At 39.8% G+C, this 16,736-nt stretch overlaps 1 protein-coding gene and 1 pseudogene across 5 annotated transcripts in view; both read right to left on the bottom strand.

Moving 5' to 3' along the window:
• Positions 1-363: 363 nt before the first annotated feature.
• The window catches only part of Wdpcp (WD repeat containing planar cell polarity effector), a 330,858-nt gene continuing 314,485 nt past the window's right edge, over positions 364-16,736 (bottom strand). For 4 of the 5 annotated variants that reach the window (XM_087583532.1, XM_087583534.1, XM_087583535.1 and 1 more), the window contains 3 exons: positions 10,059-10,174; positions 8,812-8,840; positions 364-572 (listed from right to left, as the gene is read on the bottom strand). In XM_087583532.1, coding sequence (XP_087439658.1) covers positions 522-572; positions 8,812-8,840; positions 10,059-10,174 — 196 coding nt within the window. In that variant the 3' untranslated portion in view covers positions 364-521. 5 annotated transcript variants of the gene reach the window in all.
• On the bottom strand, positions 1,783-1,906 carry LOC120093047 (small nucleolar RNA SNORA19; annotated as a pseudogene).

Genomic DNA, 16,736 nt, shown 5'->3' with positions numbered 1-16,736 from the left:
GTAATGTGAATAAAAGCAGGAGAAGAAATTTGTAAGGATTTATTGTGTGTGTGTGTGTGTGTGTGTGTGTGTGTGTGTGTGTGTGATTTGCTCATACCACATGTCTGTGCTTGTTGCCTGAGGAGGTCAGAAAAGGGCAATGACTACCCTGGAACTGGAGTTATGGACAGTCATAAGCCACCATGTGGGTGGTGGGAATTGAATCTGGGTCCTCTGTAAGAACAAGTGCTTGTAACTACTGAATCATCCAGCCCCCAGGGGAGGAAAATTTAAAAGATGTGGGAGAACGAGTTTAAATATTTCACCCCTGATGCTCCCAATGTATAGTTTCAGAGTTTGAGAAGCACACACATTACGAAGACAATTGTTTAGGAACTTTTACTGAGGGCTGCTTAGCTATGTTACGCTGTGCTGCATGCACTAGCTTTCCTTCTACTACAGTCCATGCGTGAAGACTTTTGTTGATAAGGTCAATAGAAAAGATATAAAAAGGACAGCTTTCTTTTTGGTGTTTCTAATCATTACACCAAACCAAAGTGAACCATTCTGAGAGAACCAACATCTTCAGTGTCCTGCAAGTAAAAAGATAAAAACAATTAAAACCATGTTCAACAGAGTAGCATGCCAACTTAACATTCATGCCTTAAGTGTTTCAAAACAGAGAAAGGAAATAAAAATGTACCATGCTTCTGTCAACAGGCCGCATGTTTATCTTACTCAGTGGTTATAATTCTGATAGACATTTATAAAGTCAACCCAGAACTAATGCATGAGGCATCAAAAGGCAGAGGAGGAGGAACAGGACGAGGCTGTGAAGCATCTGCAGACGCCAGCCACAGATGTCACTGTGACTCCACCTCAGTGTGGCTTGAGGCTCCTAGAACATGCACTGGTTTTCCTTTCATTTTTGGTGTATGTTTGTGGGCTGTGTGTGTGTGTGTGTGTGTGTGTGTGTGTGTGTGTGTGTGCGCGCACATGGGCACACGTGCACACATGGGCACACGTGCACATGGAGGTGTGAGGTTGACAGCAGGTGCTCTCCACTCTTCTTATTGAGGCAAGGTCTCTCACTGGTCTCAAGCCTGCCAATTCTGGCTAATGTAGCTCTCCAGCTTGCCTCTCATTGCCTCCCAAGTGCTGAGATTACTTCTGACCATCATGCCTGCTCAGATTTTATGTGTATTCTGAGGATCTGAACTCAAGCCCCCCAGCTTGCTTTTGTCCTTCCTCTTTCTTATTTCCTACCTTTTACCCTTGATCCCCTGTCCTCCACACTCCTGCCCCCAACCCCCCACCAATCTTCTCCTTTCCCTCCAGTGATCTTAGGATTTTCTTAAAAAAATAGATTTTTTTCTGAAATTCTTGCTTTAAAATTCATCTGGTTCTTAAAAACTTAAAGTATTAGGGCAGTGGTTTTCATCCTTCTAGATGCTAAGACCCTTTAAGCTGTGGTGACCCCAACCATATAATTATTTTCAATGCTACTTTTTAACTGTAATTTTGCTACTATTATAAATCATAATGTAATATCTGATATGTAGGATATGTGACCTCTGTGAAAAAGTCATTCAACACTCAAAGGGTCATGATCCACAAGTTGAGAACCATTGCTTTTGACTGGTATCCTTTTTATCTTAGGCAGATGTATTAAGGTTAACACAAAGTATTTTATATGTGATAATTTAACATTATTAAAAGACTATTCATTAAATAAAATTTAGAAAATGTAAATATATGGTTGAAGTATTTGCTTTCATTATTTTTCCACATGTATTTTTATTTTTTTGTCTGAAGGAGACTGGCAGAATTACTATATGAAGTTACTTTGCTAATTAATCTTCAACTATTTGTATAGCTCATAAGAAATAACACTGCTCACATATTCAAAAAAGCAGGTAATGACCAAATGTATGTTAACAAATGAAATTATTGTTAAAAACATAAACACGTACACATCTATCATGTTGGGGATTGAACCCAGGGCCTTGTGCATGCTGGGGAACACTCTGCCATTGAGCCATATCCTCAACTGGCATTTGGATAATGGTCTCTGATTTTAATGTCTGAGTTTTATTCCATTACATAGTATGGCTTAACCATTGCTTTTAAATTCATTTTATATAGGTTATGATTTCCTCTCTTTATAAATAACCTGGTGATGGATGTTCTTAGGCATGGACTCTCTTCCTGTGTTTACTAGCTCTAGAAACAGTTCCTGTCGAAGGAGGGCTACTGGACTGAGCCTGGTGAGCCTTTAGTCGTGATAAGCCCTGGAGATTGGGTAGTTCTGTTTTGTTTCTGTTTGGTTACAGGAGCTGCAGGCGCAGCAAGGCAGACCTCAACTTTTCTGTGTGCTGACCCCGTGCTAATCCTCAACTGAACTAAAGTGCATGTTAATTTTTTTAGTAATTTATAGCAACAAAAGGGCATTCTGACTTTCTCAGCTGATTTCTACATATGTCACACACTGTGGTTGCCACCCAGTGCTGGCTGGGATGGGGTCACTTTCTCTTTGTGCACCCAGACTTTGCCAAGTAGATTCAAGAGCACCTTGGGGGCTGCTTTGCTGGAGCTGGATTTGGGGTCCTGTCATTTAGTGCTCTTCTCTCCTTTGTCTCATTTATGATGTATGTCCTCCATGTGACTAATGGCAGCTCACCATGCTTCTGATTTAACATTACTACCTTTCAAGAGGAGCAAGGTTGGAACCTTTGGACACAAAACCATGTTTTGTTTAACATGTAACCATGTTACATCTGGGATATTATTATCCAGTCAGAGTTATACATTCTCTTCCTTGTACCTATGTTAGTTATTTGGGAAACACTATGTAATTTCTTAACAGCAAGACAGTATACAAATTAGCAAAAGGACCTTAAAGTTTATAGCCCGTGTAGCAGTAAACCTGCTGTAGTCCATGCTGGCCTGAAACTCACTCACTGTATAGTCATGGCTGGTCTGGACCATCTGCCTCTCCTACCTCTAACGCCCAAGTGCCAGGATTACAGTACACACTACCATACCAGGCATAAGCCAGAGTTATAACAAGTCATGAGTGCACTTTCAGAGCTAAGAGGTCAGCTTCCTCCTTTCACTATGTAGGTCAGAGGGATTGAATTCAGGCTTGTTTGCAAGTATCGTAACCCCCCCCCCCCCCCGCAAGCCATTTTACCAGCCAAGTTACAAGCTATTTAAGAGTCAGTTTATTTTGAGACCTGCCCAGGTTACCTGTAAACTCAAAGCAATCCTCCTACTTCATTACTCTGAACCTGGGGTTAGCATATCTATGGCTAATGGTGCATATCCAATCTCTGACACTGCAAGGCTTGTGAGTTAAAAAAGAAAGAAAGAAGCTAGATATTCAAAGGCTCCCCACAAGACTTTTTACACTTTGAAACATTTGCTAAAAAAAAAAATCAAAGCATATTTTACAACACTGTATGAAATTCATGTTTTTATGATAATTACATTTTTAGGATCATAAGGACATTCAATTAAGAATTGACTTATGTCTTTTTGGTTTTGGGTTTTTTTTTTTTTTTTGGATACCATCAGAGTAACACAATTGTAACACCACCATAGTCTACAAAGCCTGAATATTTCCTATAAGGCCCTTTATAGAAAAGTGTTTGCTGATCCTTGCTCTGAATACTGATATAGGAAAGAATCAATCTTTTTTTCTGCTTCTGTAAGCTTTCTGTCATAGAAACCAACTTGTTGAGGAAGAAAACCACTCAACATTTCTACCTTTTGAAACAATACAATTAGTAATACATTTTAAATGTTGTCCTCCTTCTAGGTCTCCCCTTCACAATCCCCCCACCCAATCCCCCCTCCTCTTTGCCTCTAAGAGGGTGCTCACCCACCTACCAGCCCATTCTTGCCTCACTCCTCTACCATCTCCCTTCAATGGGGCATCATGCCTCCAAAGGACCAAGTGCCTTCCCTCCCATTGTGCCAGATAAGGACATCCTTTGCTGCATATATATCTTGGAGCACTCATGTATACTCTTTGGTGGTTTAGTCCCTGGGAGTTCTATGAAGTTTGGTTAGTTGACATTGTTGTCTTTCCTATGGGGTTGCAATCCTCTTCATCTCCTTCAGTCCTTTCTCTAACTCAGTGGGGTCCCTGATCAGTCCAATTGTTCTATTCATTGATTGACCGGTCTGTCACTGCTATGTGGTTTTTAACACTACTGCTCTGTAGTATAGCTTGAGGTCAGGGATGGTAAACCCCCCAGAAGTTCTTTTATTGTTGAGAATTGTTTCCCCTATCCTGGGTTTTTTATTATTCCAGATGAAGCTGAAAATTGCTCTTTCTAACTCTGTGAAGAACTGAGTTGTAATTTTGATAGGGATTGCATTGAATCTGTAGATTGCTTTTGGTAAGATGGCCATTTTTACTATGTTAATCCTACCGATCCATGAACATGGGAGGTCTTTCCATCTTCTGAGATCTTCTTCAATTTCGTTCTTCAGAGACTTGAAGTTCTTGTCATATAGATCCACTTGCTTGGTTAGTTACACCAAGATATTTTATATTATTTGTGACTATTGTGAAGGGTGTTGTTCTCTGGTATTATGTATATTATCATATCGAAAAAGTGATATTTTGACTTCTTCTTTTCCCATTTGTATCCCTTTGACCTCCTTTTGTTGTCTGATTGCTCTGACTTAGAGTACTATACTGAATAGATAGGGAGAGAGTGAGTAGCCTTGTCCCCGATTTTAGTGGGATTGCTTCAAGTTTCTCTCCATTTAATTTGATGTTGGCTACTGGTTTGCTGCATATTGCTTTTATTATGTCTAGGTATGGGCCATGAATTCCTGATCTCTCCAATACTTTTATCGTGATGGGTGTTGAATTTTGTGGATGATCATGTGGTTTTGTCTTTGAGTTTGTTTATATAGTAGATTGTGTTGATGGAGTTCCGTATATTAAACCATCCCTGTATCCTTGGGATGAAGCCTACTTGATCACGGTAAACCATCATTTTGATGTGCTCTTGGATTCAGTTTGCGAAAATTTTATTGAGTATTTTTGCATTGATATTCATAAGGGAAATTGGTCTGAAGTTCTCTTTCTTTGTTGGATCTTTTAGTGGCTTAGGTATAAGCGTAATTGTGGCTTCATAGAATGAATTGGGTAGTGCTCCTTCTGTTTCTATTTTGTGGAATAGTTTGAAAAGTATTGGTATTAGGCTTTTTTTGGGGGGGGAGACTTTTAATGACTGCTTTAATTTCGTTAGGGGTTATGGCACTGTTTAGATGGTTTACCTGATCTTGATTTAACTTTGGTACCTGATATCTGTCTAGAAAATTAGCCATTTTATCTAAATTTTCCAGTCAAGGCTTTTGTAGTAGAATCTGATTATTTTTTGAATTTCCTCAGTTTCTGTTAGTCTCCCTTTTCATTTCTGACTTTGTTAATTTGTATACTGTTTTTATGCCCTTAAATGAGTTTGACTAAGGGTTTATCTAGTTTTCTCAAAGAACCAGCTCATAGTTTTATTGATTCTTTGTATAGTTCTTTTTGTTTCTGATTAGTTGATTTCAGCCTTGACTTTATTTCTTGCCATCTACTCTTCCTGGGTATATTTGCTTCTTTTTGTTCTAGAGCTTTCAGATGTGCTGTTAAATTGCCATTGTAGGATCTCTCCAATTTCTCTGTGAAGGCGCTCAGAGCTGTGAGTTTTTCCCCAGCACTGCTTCCCTTGTGTCCCATAAGTTTGGGTATGCTGTGCCTTCATTTTTGTTAAATTCTAGAATGTCTTTAATTTCTTTATTTCTTCCCTGGCAAAGTTATCATTGAGGAGAGAGTCACTTAGTTTCCACGAGAATGTGGACTTTCTGTTGCTTTTGTTGTTATTAGAAAACCAGCTTTAGTCCATGGTAATGTGATAGAATGCATGGAATTATTTCAATCTTCTTGTATCTGTTCTGGCTTTTTTTTTTTTGTGTGTGTGTGTGTGTGTGTCTGATTATGTGGTCAGTTTGGGAGAAGGTACCATGAAGGTGCTGAGAAGGTATATATGTTTTTTTTTGTTTGTTTGATTGTTCGTTTTTGTTTTAGGGTGAAATGTTCTGTAGATATCTGTTGAATCCATTTGGTTCATAATATCTGTTAGTTTCTCTGTGTCTGTTTAGTTTCTGTTTCCATGATCTGTCCATTGCTGAGGGTGGGGTGCTAAAGTCTTCTACTATTATTCTGTGAGGCTCAATGTGTGTTTTACGCTTCAGCAAAGTTTCTTGTACAAATGTGAGTGCCCTTGCATTTGGGGCATAGATATTCAGAACTAAGAGTTCATCTTGGTGGATTTTTTTCCTTTGATGAGTATGTAGTGTCCTTCTCATCTCTTTTTGATAACTTTTGGTTGAAAGTCTATTTTATTGCATATTAGAATAGAATTCCAGATTGTTTTGTGGACCATTTGCTTGGAAAATTTTTTTCCAGGCTTTTAGTCTGAGGTAGAGTCTGTCTTTTTCACTGAGGTGTGTTTCCTATATGCGGCAAAATGTTGGGTCCTGTGTATATATCCAGTCTGTTAACCTGTTTTTTTTTTTTATGGGGAAATGATATTGAGAGATATTGAAGACCAATGATTGTGGTTTCCTGTTATTTTGTTTTTAGGAGTGGTATTATGTCTGTGTGTTGCTCTTTTTTGGGTTTGCTGTGAGAAGATTAATTTCTTGCTTTTTCTAGGTGTAGTTTCCTTCCTTGTACTGAACTTTTCCTTCTATTATCCTTTATAGGGCTGGGTGGTGGTCTGGAACTCCCTGTCTGCTCTGGGCCTGGTTATGACAGACTTCCTGGTAGTCAAGCTGTCTCTGGGCATGGGGTGCTGGAGCACTTGATCTGCTTCTGGGTGCAGTTGTGGACCAGAAAGATGATGTGTCTCTGCTTGGCAGGGCAGATAGTTCCTATGTCCTCTGGACCCAGTGGGGGTCCCAGTTAGGCTAGGTATGGAGGTGAGCAATGGGCTCACCTGTGAGCTTGGTTGTGATGGACCTCCTTGGAGCCAAGCTATCTCTGGGTGTGGGAGGCGGTCTGGAGCACATGCTCTGCACTGGGCAGAGTTGCAGGCCAGAAGGAATATCTCTATCTGCCTTTTTTTCTGCTCTTCATACCCTTCCAGGTATCTAGTAATCCGCGTTTTCAGATCATTTTTTAAAATTTATTTTTATTAGCCAGTGGAGAGTGGTTTTGCTCAAAATGGCAAAAATGCCAAGGTTGAGAAAACCCAGTTTAGAGCTGCATATAATTGAGGTCTTCGTCCCTTCTAAGCTGAACAACTATGGGAACCACTTCATCTCAGTTATATGGGGTGGAAGAACTGTCACCCACACAGTGATTGTGAGAGCTACACCTTCACCAAAAACACTTAAGGCTGGTGTCAGCCATGGTAAATACCCGGAAGATTTCATAATTCATGTGTACACACACACACACACACACACACACACACACACACACACTCTCCATTTAGATGACTCAGTGAGTAAATGCATGTTCTGCCAAGTCTGGGAATCTGAGTTTGACCCCTGGAATCTGCATGATGTAATAAGAGAACAGTCTCACAGATTGTCCTCTGGCCCCCACATATTCATTGTGGCACACTGTCCACACCCCTACACACACAAAAGAAATAAATGTAAAGCTTCATTTCTAAAAGACATTGCAAAGTAATATTTTAAATAAATAGCATATATTATCAGTCTCTATAAGTTTTACCCAACTGAATACTGCAGATTATTCATGCATATCTATTGGAATACATGCTGTTTTCTTCTTAAGTAAATCCATATTTAAAAATAATGTCAATTTTGGTATGACTATGAAGAAGCTGTCTAATCACAGCATTTGGGAAGATGAGGTAGGAGGATTGGCCTAAGTTTGAAACCAGTCTGGGCTGGCTATACAGTGAGCTCTAAGAAGCCTGGGCTTCAGAGTAGAGTTAAGAAAGAAAGAAAGAAAGAAAGAAAGAAAGAGAGAGAGAGAGAGAGAGAGAGAGAGAGAGAGAGAGAGAGAAAGAAAATAAGTAGATTGAAATAATGATGCTGATAATTACTATTTATTAATAGTCACAATTAACAAACTTCTACTTCACTCATTAAGAAAAGAACTTCATGACAATCCTATGGTGCATATGGATTCATATCTGTTTTACAAACGAAGAACTTCATCCTTAAAGAGATTAAAATGACTTGTTCAAAGTGATGCCATTAATTTTGCAGTCATTACTCATAATGATGCCTTATATTAGTCAGATCACATGACCATTATTCATATACTATGAGGGTTTTTTCTTATATGACTTTTTTTTTTTTTTTCGGAGCTGGGGACTGAACCCAGGGCCTTGCGGTTGCTAGGCAAGCGCTCTACCACTGAGCCAAATCCCCAACCCCATGACTTTTGTTTTAATTGATGAACTTACATAGGATTATCAGAGACAGAATACAGAGAGGGGTTTAGGATTACCTGTCAGAAATGCTATTTTATATATTATAAAATTATTTAAAATGAATGGCATTAGATAAGTTTCCTATGCTAAATCCTTTTACGTCGTCTGAATAATTTCAAGCATTCACTAGTGAGGGAATGATATGCACAGATATTCAGACATACATAGATACAGATTGCTGCTGTATTACTTGGCTTCCAGCCTATTAATTCTCAACTGTTGATGGCTTTCGAGGGAGATTTACTAAAAATAAAAAGCTAAATAGTTCTAGTCTGGCTAATGTAGACCAACAGCCAGCATTTGTAGAGTTAAGCCAGCCGCACACGTTCCCACAGAGCGAGCGCTTTACCTGTCTCCTGTGGTCTTCCCTCAGTTCTCCTAAAATGAGATCACAACATGAATACTAGTACTCTAATAATATAATAACAAATAATAATGTATAACAATCTAATAAATAACCACAAATAAATTAAAGTGTTGAAAAAAGAAGATACTAATCAGATTTTAACCCGTATAAGAGTGTAAATTATGAGGGAATACTTAGATCTCTGAACACTTAAGACTCTTGACACTCACACTCAAGTAAGCAGAGGGTGCCCATATTGTTCCTGTCTAAAATAAAAAAAATTTTTTTGAGAGCTGATCTCACTGTGTGGCCCTGACTGTCCTGGAACTCATTAGGTAGATCAGGCTGGCTTTGAACTCACAGAGATCTGCCTGCCTTTGCCTCTCTAGTGCTTAGGAGCTGGTTCCCTTACAGTGATGTCTTCACAGCACATACCAGGGCTCAGACTGGGCAGGGACAGTCCATGCAAAGGCTCCTGTGTAGACACATTGCTGCTCCACCTCTTGTACTATCTTGTACTATATAGCTTCCACCTCTTGTACTATCCTCTTGACCTGTGACCTATACAGACTCCCTTTCCTCAAAGGTGCCCTGTCGTACACATCTTACTATTGCAGTGTAGAGCAAGCAGACTGAGAGACAAAATGAGTCGGTCAAGCTAGAGTCATCTTCCTGGGACATGGTGAGAGGACACAGAGCAGTTGCATGCACACACTTTCCTCCCCCGCACTATTTACGCCATTGATTCTGCATAGTGAAATGCCTCTGTGTTTCCAGGTCTGTCCAGCTAGCCAGGCTGGCGGCCAGTGATCGCTATCACCTTGCCACACTCTTTTCTGGAATCACTGTTAGGGAGTCTCTTACACTGTTGCTTTTGTTAGTATTTACTGTGGACACACGTACACTGCTTTCCTGGTAAACTGGACAGGAGCCAAGCCGCTCTCCCAGAGATTCTCAGGCGGAGCCTGCTCAGCTCCCCACGTATGTGTCACAGGAAAGCTTACTAAAACATGGACTCAAGGTCACTGCAGACCTACTGAAGTAGAATCAACATTCTACTTCATAATAACAGGCTCCTCAAGTGTATTTATTCCTACAGCCATCAATGGCTGCCTTTGTTTTTACCAGATAACATATCAGCTACCAACAGTCTCATTGACAAGCAATGTTAAGGTTTCTCATCACTAATTTACAGAAACTCCTGAATGACCCATTTCCCATCGTCCTCCGTGGGATCTGAACTCCTTTACCTTCTGCATCCCAGGTGGTAGCCACTGAAGAGTCAGTGCAGGCCGCTGCCTCCTCCTCCTCCTCCTCTTCCTCCTCTGTCTCCTCCATCACCTCATTCTTTCTTTCAATTGCCCGTCTGTCAGGTTGGAGATTATTAAATGGAAACAGGATTAAGAAAAAAATCAAGGTACATAAGTCACAGAAAGAGTTTTATACTTTAATGCTTAGTATAGCAAACATATTAAATATTTTCAAGCTTCTGATTATTTTAAAAATATAAATTTATATTTCCTTGAACCTTTCAACAATATAATCATTTTAATATCATCATGTTAAAAAGAAAGTACCTTTCTTTTTCTGAAATACTATTATTATTTTAATACGATCTCACTATGTGGTCCTGACTGGCCTGCAACTCCCTCTGTACACTAGGCTGCCTTGAACGTGGAGACCCACCTGCCTCTGTTGGGATTAAAGGTGTGTGCTGCCACCATACCCAGCCGAGATCTTGTTTTTAATGAACTATTCCTGCAGTTGTAGGACTCAAGGCCAGGATCCTGTGCTCTTCAGGCAACCTTCCAACACTGGGATACATCCCTGGCTGTGATTCTTTTATATGTATAATATATTCTGGAAATATCCAACCGCAGTTGCATTCTCCTGTCCCTCCTCCCTCTTTACAAATGGTCCCCTTCCACTTTCATGGTTTGTTTTCCACATATGAGAAAAACACGAAACATCCACCTTTCCGAGTCTAAAGACTGTGATGTGCTAGTTCCTTGTATGTGACATAATTTTATCCTCTATGGTGGGACCCACTTTCAGTTATTCCGCAATTAAATACTTATGTCACTTGTATTCCACTAGTCCTCTCTCTAGGGCTCACCTACCATGCTTCTCTACTTTCCTGGTTTCTGCTAACTGCTCATGTACTCAAGGCCGAAGCTTTGAGGCTAGGAACCACAGGTAAAAGAACATGTGCTGTTTGTCTTCCTGAGTCTGGGCTACTCACTCAGTCTGATGATTTCACTTTTCTTTACAACTGAATAGTATCCATTATGTGTATGCACACATTTTCATCATCCGCTTGCTAGGGTAATGGGCTGGGCGTCTCCATTCTCGGGCTGTGGTGATCGGCAGTGACTACGGCTGAGCAAGCATCTCTGAGCATTGCCAAGGAGTGTTAGTGCTGCGTCACACGGTACAGTTATTTTTAATTTTTGTGGATTCTCCATATTGATTTCCAGAGTGGCTGCACTAATCTGCATTTCCACCGGCAGTGGACAAGGGTTCATTTCCCTGACCCATTCCTCCAGCATTTGTGTTTAGCTGTTTTGTTGATCTGAGACATTCTGACTGGGATAAGAGGAACTCTCAGGGATGTAGAGGCACCTTTCCCTAATTGCTAAGGATGAACATTATCTGAGGTATTTCCCAGCCATTCGTGGTTTTGAGCACTCTCAGGTCAGATCCATAGATACTGCTTGACCTTTAAGTTCTTACTGTATTCTGGATATTAATCCTCTCCAAGTTAAATGGCCAGAAAAGATTCTATCCCATTCTCAGATGGTTGCTTCCTTAGCTGTGACTCTTCACAGCCTTTTAGTGTGGTGAGGCCTCACTGATTGTTGGCTGTGACTTCGGGACGAATAGAGCCCTACTCAGCAGTCCTTTCCTGTATCCGACAGGGTGCTGCCTGTGCTTTCTTCTAGCAATCCCACGGTTTTAGGCTCCTCACTGGGGCCTTTGAGCCTGTTGGAGAGAGCTTTGTACAAGGTGATCAACAGCTAGCTTCATTCTTCTGTACATGAACATTTAGATTTCCCCGCACCATTTGTTCCAAGTGCTGTCTTTCTCCAGTGTGTGCTTTTGGGAACTCAGTAGAATATCAGATGTCTGCAGTAACATATTCAAGTTTGAGTTTTCTGATTTATTTTATTGGTCTAAATTTCTGTTGTGCAGAGACCATATTTTTATTACTATGGTGTTATAATTTATCTTGAAATCCGGAATAGTAATCCCTCTTGCATTTTTTTCCCTCAAAACTGCTTTGGCAATTCTGGGTCCTTTGTGGTTCCAAGTAAATTTTAGATTTTTGTCTATCTTTCAAATTTTTCAAAATTTTCTATTTTTGTGAGAATGAGAGAGATTTTGATATACTTACATAGAAACTGTAAATAGTTTTTCGTAGAATGGTCACAATATTAATTCTAGCAACCCATGACTCAAGTCTTTCCATCTTCTAGTGTCTTCTTCAATTTCTTGCTTTAGAGATTTAAAATTTTCATAGTAGAGGTCTTTCCCCTCCTTGGTTGAGTTCATTCCTACATTATTTATTTTATGTGAGACTATTGTGAAGAGAAGTGTGCACAGGATCTCAGTATTTTTGTTGGTTGTGTATACAAAAGGTACTGATTTTTCTAAGTTGAGCCTATATCTTGACACTTTGCTAAAATTGTTAAATTTTTTTCTAGATGTTTTCTGGTGGAACTGTAGCGATTTCTTAGAGATAACATCACATCACCTGCAGTCAATGGTAGTTTGATTTCTACTTGCATTTAATTTCCTTGTGTTATTGCTGGAACTTGTGCTTCAAGCACCACATTGAAAACAGTGGGGTACTGGACAGTCCTGTCTCATCTCTGACTTCAATTGGTCAGATCGCTTGTATTTTTCCCACTTTGGATAATGTTGGCCATGCATGTGTTTGTCATACATCACACACAGGCTTTAGTACATTGGAGTGTGTTCCCTCCAACCCTACTCTCTTCAGAGTTTTTATATGAAGGGATTTTGTCAAATGCATTGTCTGTATCCATGAAGTCCATCTGTATGGTTTCTTACATTTACTGACCTACTTATTTTGAACCTTCTCTGAATCTTTGGGATAAAGTCAACTTGATCATGGTTGATGATTTTTTTTATATGTACTTTATATAATTTAGAAGTATTTTATTGTAGATATTTGCATCTATGTTATCTTAATTACTATTATTTTTGCTATGGTAAAACACCATGACATAAATCAACTTAGGGAGGAAAGGGTTTATTTTGCTTATACTTACAAATCGGAGTCCATCATCTAAAGGAGTCAGGGAAGGAACATGAAGACAGAATCTGATAGAGGCCCTGGAAGTTGCTGCTTACTGACTTGCCCTTTCTTATAGTTCCAGGACCATGGGACAAGGGATGGCATTGACACAGTAAGTTGGGCTCTCCAAATTGATCATCAGTTAAAAACAAGCTTTGTCCACAAGTCAATCAGGTGGGGGTACCTTCTTAACTGAGCTTCTCTCCTCCCAAAACTGACTGAGCTTCTCTCCTTCCAAATGACTCTGGCCTGTGTCAACTGACATAAAAACTGGTTTGCTTTCATTTTTTTTTTTTTTTTTGGTTATGTCTTTTCTAGGTTTTTGTATTAGATTAATGCTGGCTTCATACATGGAGTTTAGAAGAGTTCCTTCTGTTTAAATTTCTTTAATAATTTGAGAGACACCGATTGCTTTTCTCTGAAAGTCTGGTGAATTCTGATGTGAATGTCTACAGGCATGGACTATTTTAATTATGAGGCTTCTTATTACTGCTGTAGTCTCTTCAGTCGTCCTGGCTCCCATTAGGGCATTAGTCTCTTTTTGGTTTAACTTTGGTGGTTAGAATGAATCTAGAAATCATTCCATTTCTTTTGCATTTGACAACTTAATGGAGTACAGGCTTTAGAGGATTCTTTATAATTTCCTGAATTTCTTTGGTATCTGTTGTAGTGGTTCTTATTTATCTATAATCCTATTAATTTGGATAGTTTCTCCCTTTTGATTAGTTGAGCTAAGGACTGTCATTCTTATTTGTTTTCTCAAAGAACTAGCTCTTATACTTGTTGGGGATTTGAGTTGTTTTCTTTGTTTGTGTTCCATCAATTTCTCCTCTTATTTTTAGTATCTTCTGCTGTTTACTGGGTTTGGATTTGGTTTGTTTTTGTTTCTCCAAATTCTCGAGTTGTATTAACAAAAATCTATTTGTGTTCATTTCTGTTCTTTAGTGGAGGCACTTAAAGTTATACGTTTCCCACACAGAGCTTCTCTTAATATGTCACAGTTCTTGTTGTGTTGCATTTAAATCTTTTATTTCCAGGATTTAAAAAAAAAATCTTGATTTCTCTTCTCATCCATTCAGTAATGAGTTGTTCAACCTCTACAAATTTGTGTGTTTACTAGAGGTGTCTGATGTTGATTTTAAGCTGTACTGTATTATGGTCAAATTAGATCCACAAAGCTCTCTGTGTTTTCTCTTAAGATTTGCTTTGTGTCTCAGGATGTGGCCCATTTTAGAGAAGGTTCCAGGTTTCTTGAGCTGAAGTGTTTTGTGGAGTATTCTGTAGATATCTGTAATTCTTTCTGATATTTCTGTTTGGTGTTTTTTCCTAGATGGTCTACTGGAGGAAATGGTATATGGACGTCATCTACCGTCATTGGAGTGGTGCCAGTCTGTGACTTGGATGCCAGTTGTACCCTTCATTTCGATGGGGTATCCTTTATCTCTTTATTTTTTGTTTGGAGGTTATTTTGTCAGATATTAGGACAGCAATGTCTGTCTGCTTTCATCTGATTGGAGTATTTTGTGTTTCCATTCACTTTACTATGACATCTATTTTAAAGCTACAGTGAGTTTCTCGTCAACAACAGAAAGGTGGATTTTATTTCTTAATCTATTGTGCTAGCCCGTGCCTTTTGATGGGAGAGTTGAAACCATTGATATATACAATAATTACTGAGCAGTGCGTGTTGACTGTTGACACTTTGTTGTTGTTGGTTCTGCTGTTTGTATTCCAGTAATTATAGACTGTTTGTTTTCTTTCTAGAGTTCTCGGTTATGCTTATCTCTGCACTTCAGCCTAAAGTATTGCTTTCAGTATTGTCTGTAGGGCTGGTTTGGTGGAAAGGTATGTTTTTGGCCTATTTGCATCATATAAAGTTTTCCTCCATCAACTATGGCAGACTTTTGCAAGTACAGTAGTCTAGGTGTGGTCTTTTATAACTTGTAGTGCTTTGCTCCCCATTCTTGTGGCTTTCCAGTGAGAAATCAGGTATTACTCTGATGTGTTTTCCTTTATGTATAACTTGTACTTTTGTCTCTTGCAGCTTTTAATACTCTCTCTTTGCTTTGTATTTTTAGTATTATACTTGAGGAGTTACTCTCCAGTTTTGTTTTTATTTAGGGTTCTGTGTGCTTCTTTTATCTGTAGGGTTGTGTCTAGCCTTAGTTTGCAGAAGTTTTCTTCTATAATTTTATTGAAGATCTCACCCATGTGTTTGACCTGGGATTCTTCTTGAATATCTATACAAATAATTCATCTTTTCATGCTGTCCCCTATTGTAGTCCATAGCCCTGGGTTAATTTCCTGGTATGACATTATTAGAACAGGCCTAAAATAGGCTAATACAGTATTTGCTTAGTAGTTCATTTGTTTTGCATTGTTTTTATTATCAAAATGAGTGGGATTATGAGTTTTTTGGTTGTGTTATTATTCCTCTGGGATAACTGTTTGCCAACCAGAGGATATGCTGATGTGGGAGAAAAGTTTTTGTCTCTGAGTATTTAGAAAAAGTGATTAGTACCTAGACACCTTCCAGAATTTTAAGGATCAGACATGACAGAGGAAGACCACCTGAAGACTAGATTCCAGAGAACTGATGATACCAACAGTTTATTTTGAGATTTATATATTACAGAATGTACAGCTTTGGTGAGTCTTATCATCAGACAAGCTGAACTGACCTGCTTGAACTCCTGATCTCAGGGACTTTCAGAAGATCCAGTCAGGACCGAGACATCAGAGACTATAACAATCATTGGTGTGGCCTTCTCAAGGCCAAACAACTCCCCCATTCCCCCCACCCCCCTTCAACAATATCTCAATGCCCAGTTCAGCTGGAAGTAACTATGAAGAGTCTCGCCCTGGTTCCCTGGACTTGGGGGTCTGGAGGTGGTTATTCTAAGTTGTCTTTCTGGGGAATTTAGAAATGGTCATGATTTGAACAGGAAGGAAATACCTAGAATTGATTGTGTAGCCATAATCTCATTTGGTAGAGATCTTTACAATAGTTATTAAGTTGAAGTAATAATTTCTTACTTTGGTAATGTAGAACTAGAGTTTCATAAAGGTTGCTCATTGTCAGAGTCCAGATGTGCAGGGCGGGACGTGCCTGAGGGAGAGCCAGAGATAGGACTTGCCAAACCAGCTATCAGCCCCAAGGACACTGACCATCCGTAGCTACCCCCTCCCCTTCCTTCACCCCCCTGAGTGAGATGAGTCACCCTACCTGCCTGCCGAGCTGCTGGAGAGCACGTACTCCTTGCTGATGTAATTTCGCGCCGAAAGTAACTGTGCACCTTTTGAATTGACCAATCATGTGCAACCTCGCGAATGCCCCTAACCTCCCCTATATAAACCCCCGAGTCTGGAGGCTCGGGGTCGATTCCTCTGTCTCCTGTGTGAGATACGTGTCGACCCGGGATCCCGCTAAGACCTGGGATCTCGTTAATAAAGCTACCTCTTGCTGTTACATCAAGAATGGCTCCTCGTGATTCCTGGGGGCACCCCACCCTGCGATCGGAGCGAGAGACGCGGCTCCCCGTTTTGGGGTACGCTCTTTCATTTGGTGGCTCGTCCGGGATCAGAGCGTGACCCCCTGGAACCCCGA

The sequence above is a fragment of the Rattus norvegicus genome, chromosome 14 (genome assembly GCF_021556685.1).
Source record: "Rattus norvegicus strain SHRSP/BbbUtx chromosome 14, alternate assembly SHRSP_T2T, whole genome shotgun sequence".
NCBI lineage: Eukaryota > Metazoa > Chordata > Mammalia > Rodentia > Muridae > Rattus > Rattus norvegicus.
This window is presented reverse-complemented; position numbering and strand designations above follow the sequence as displayed.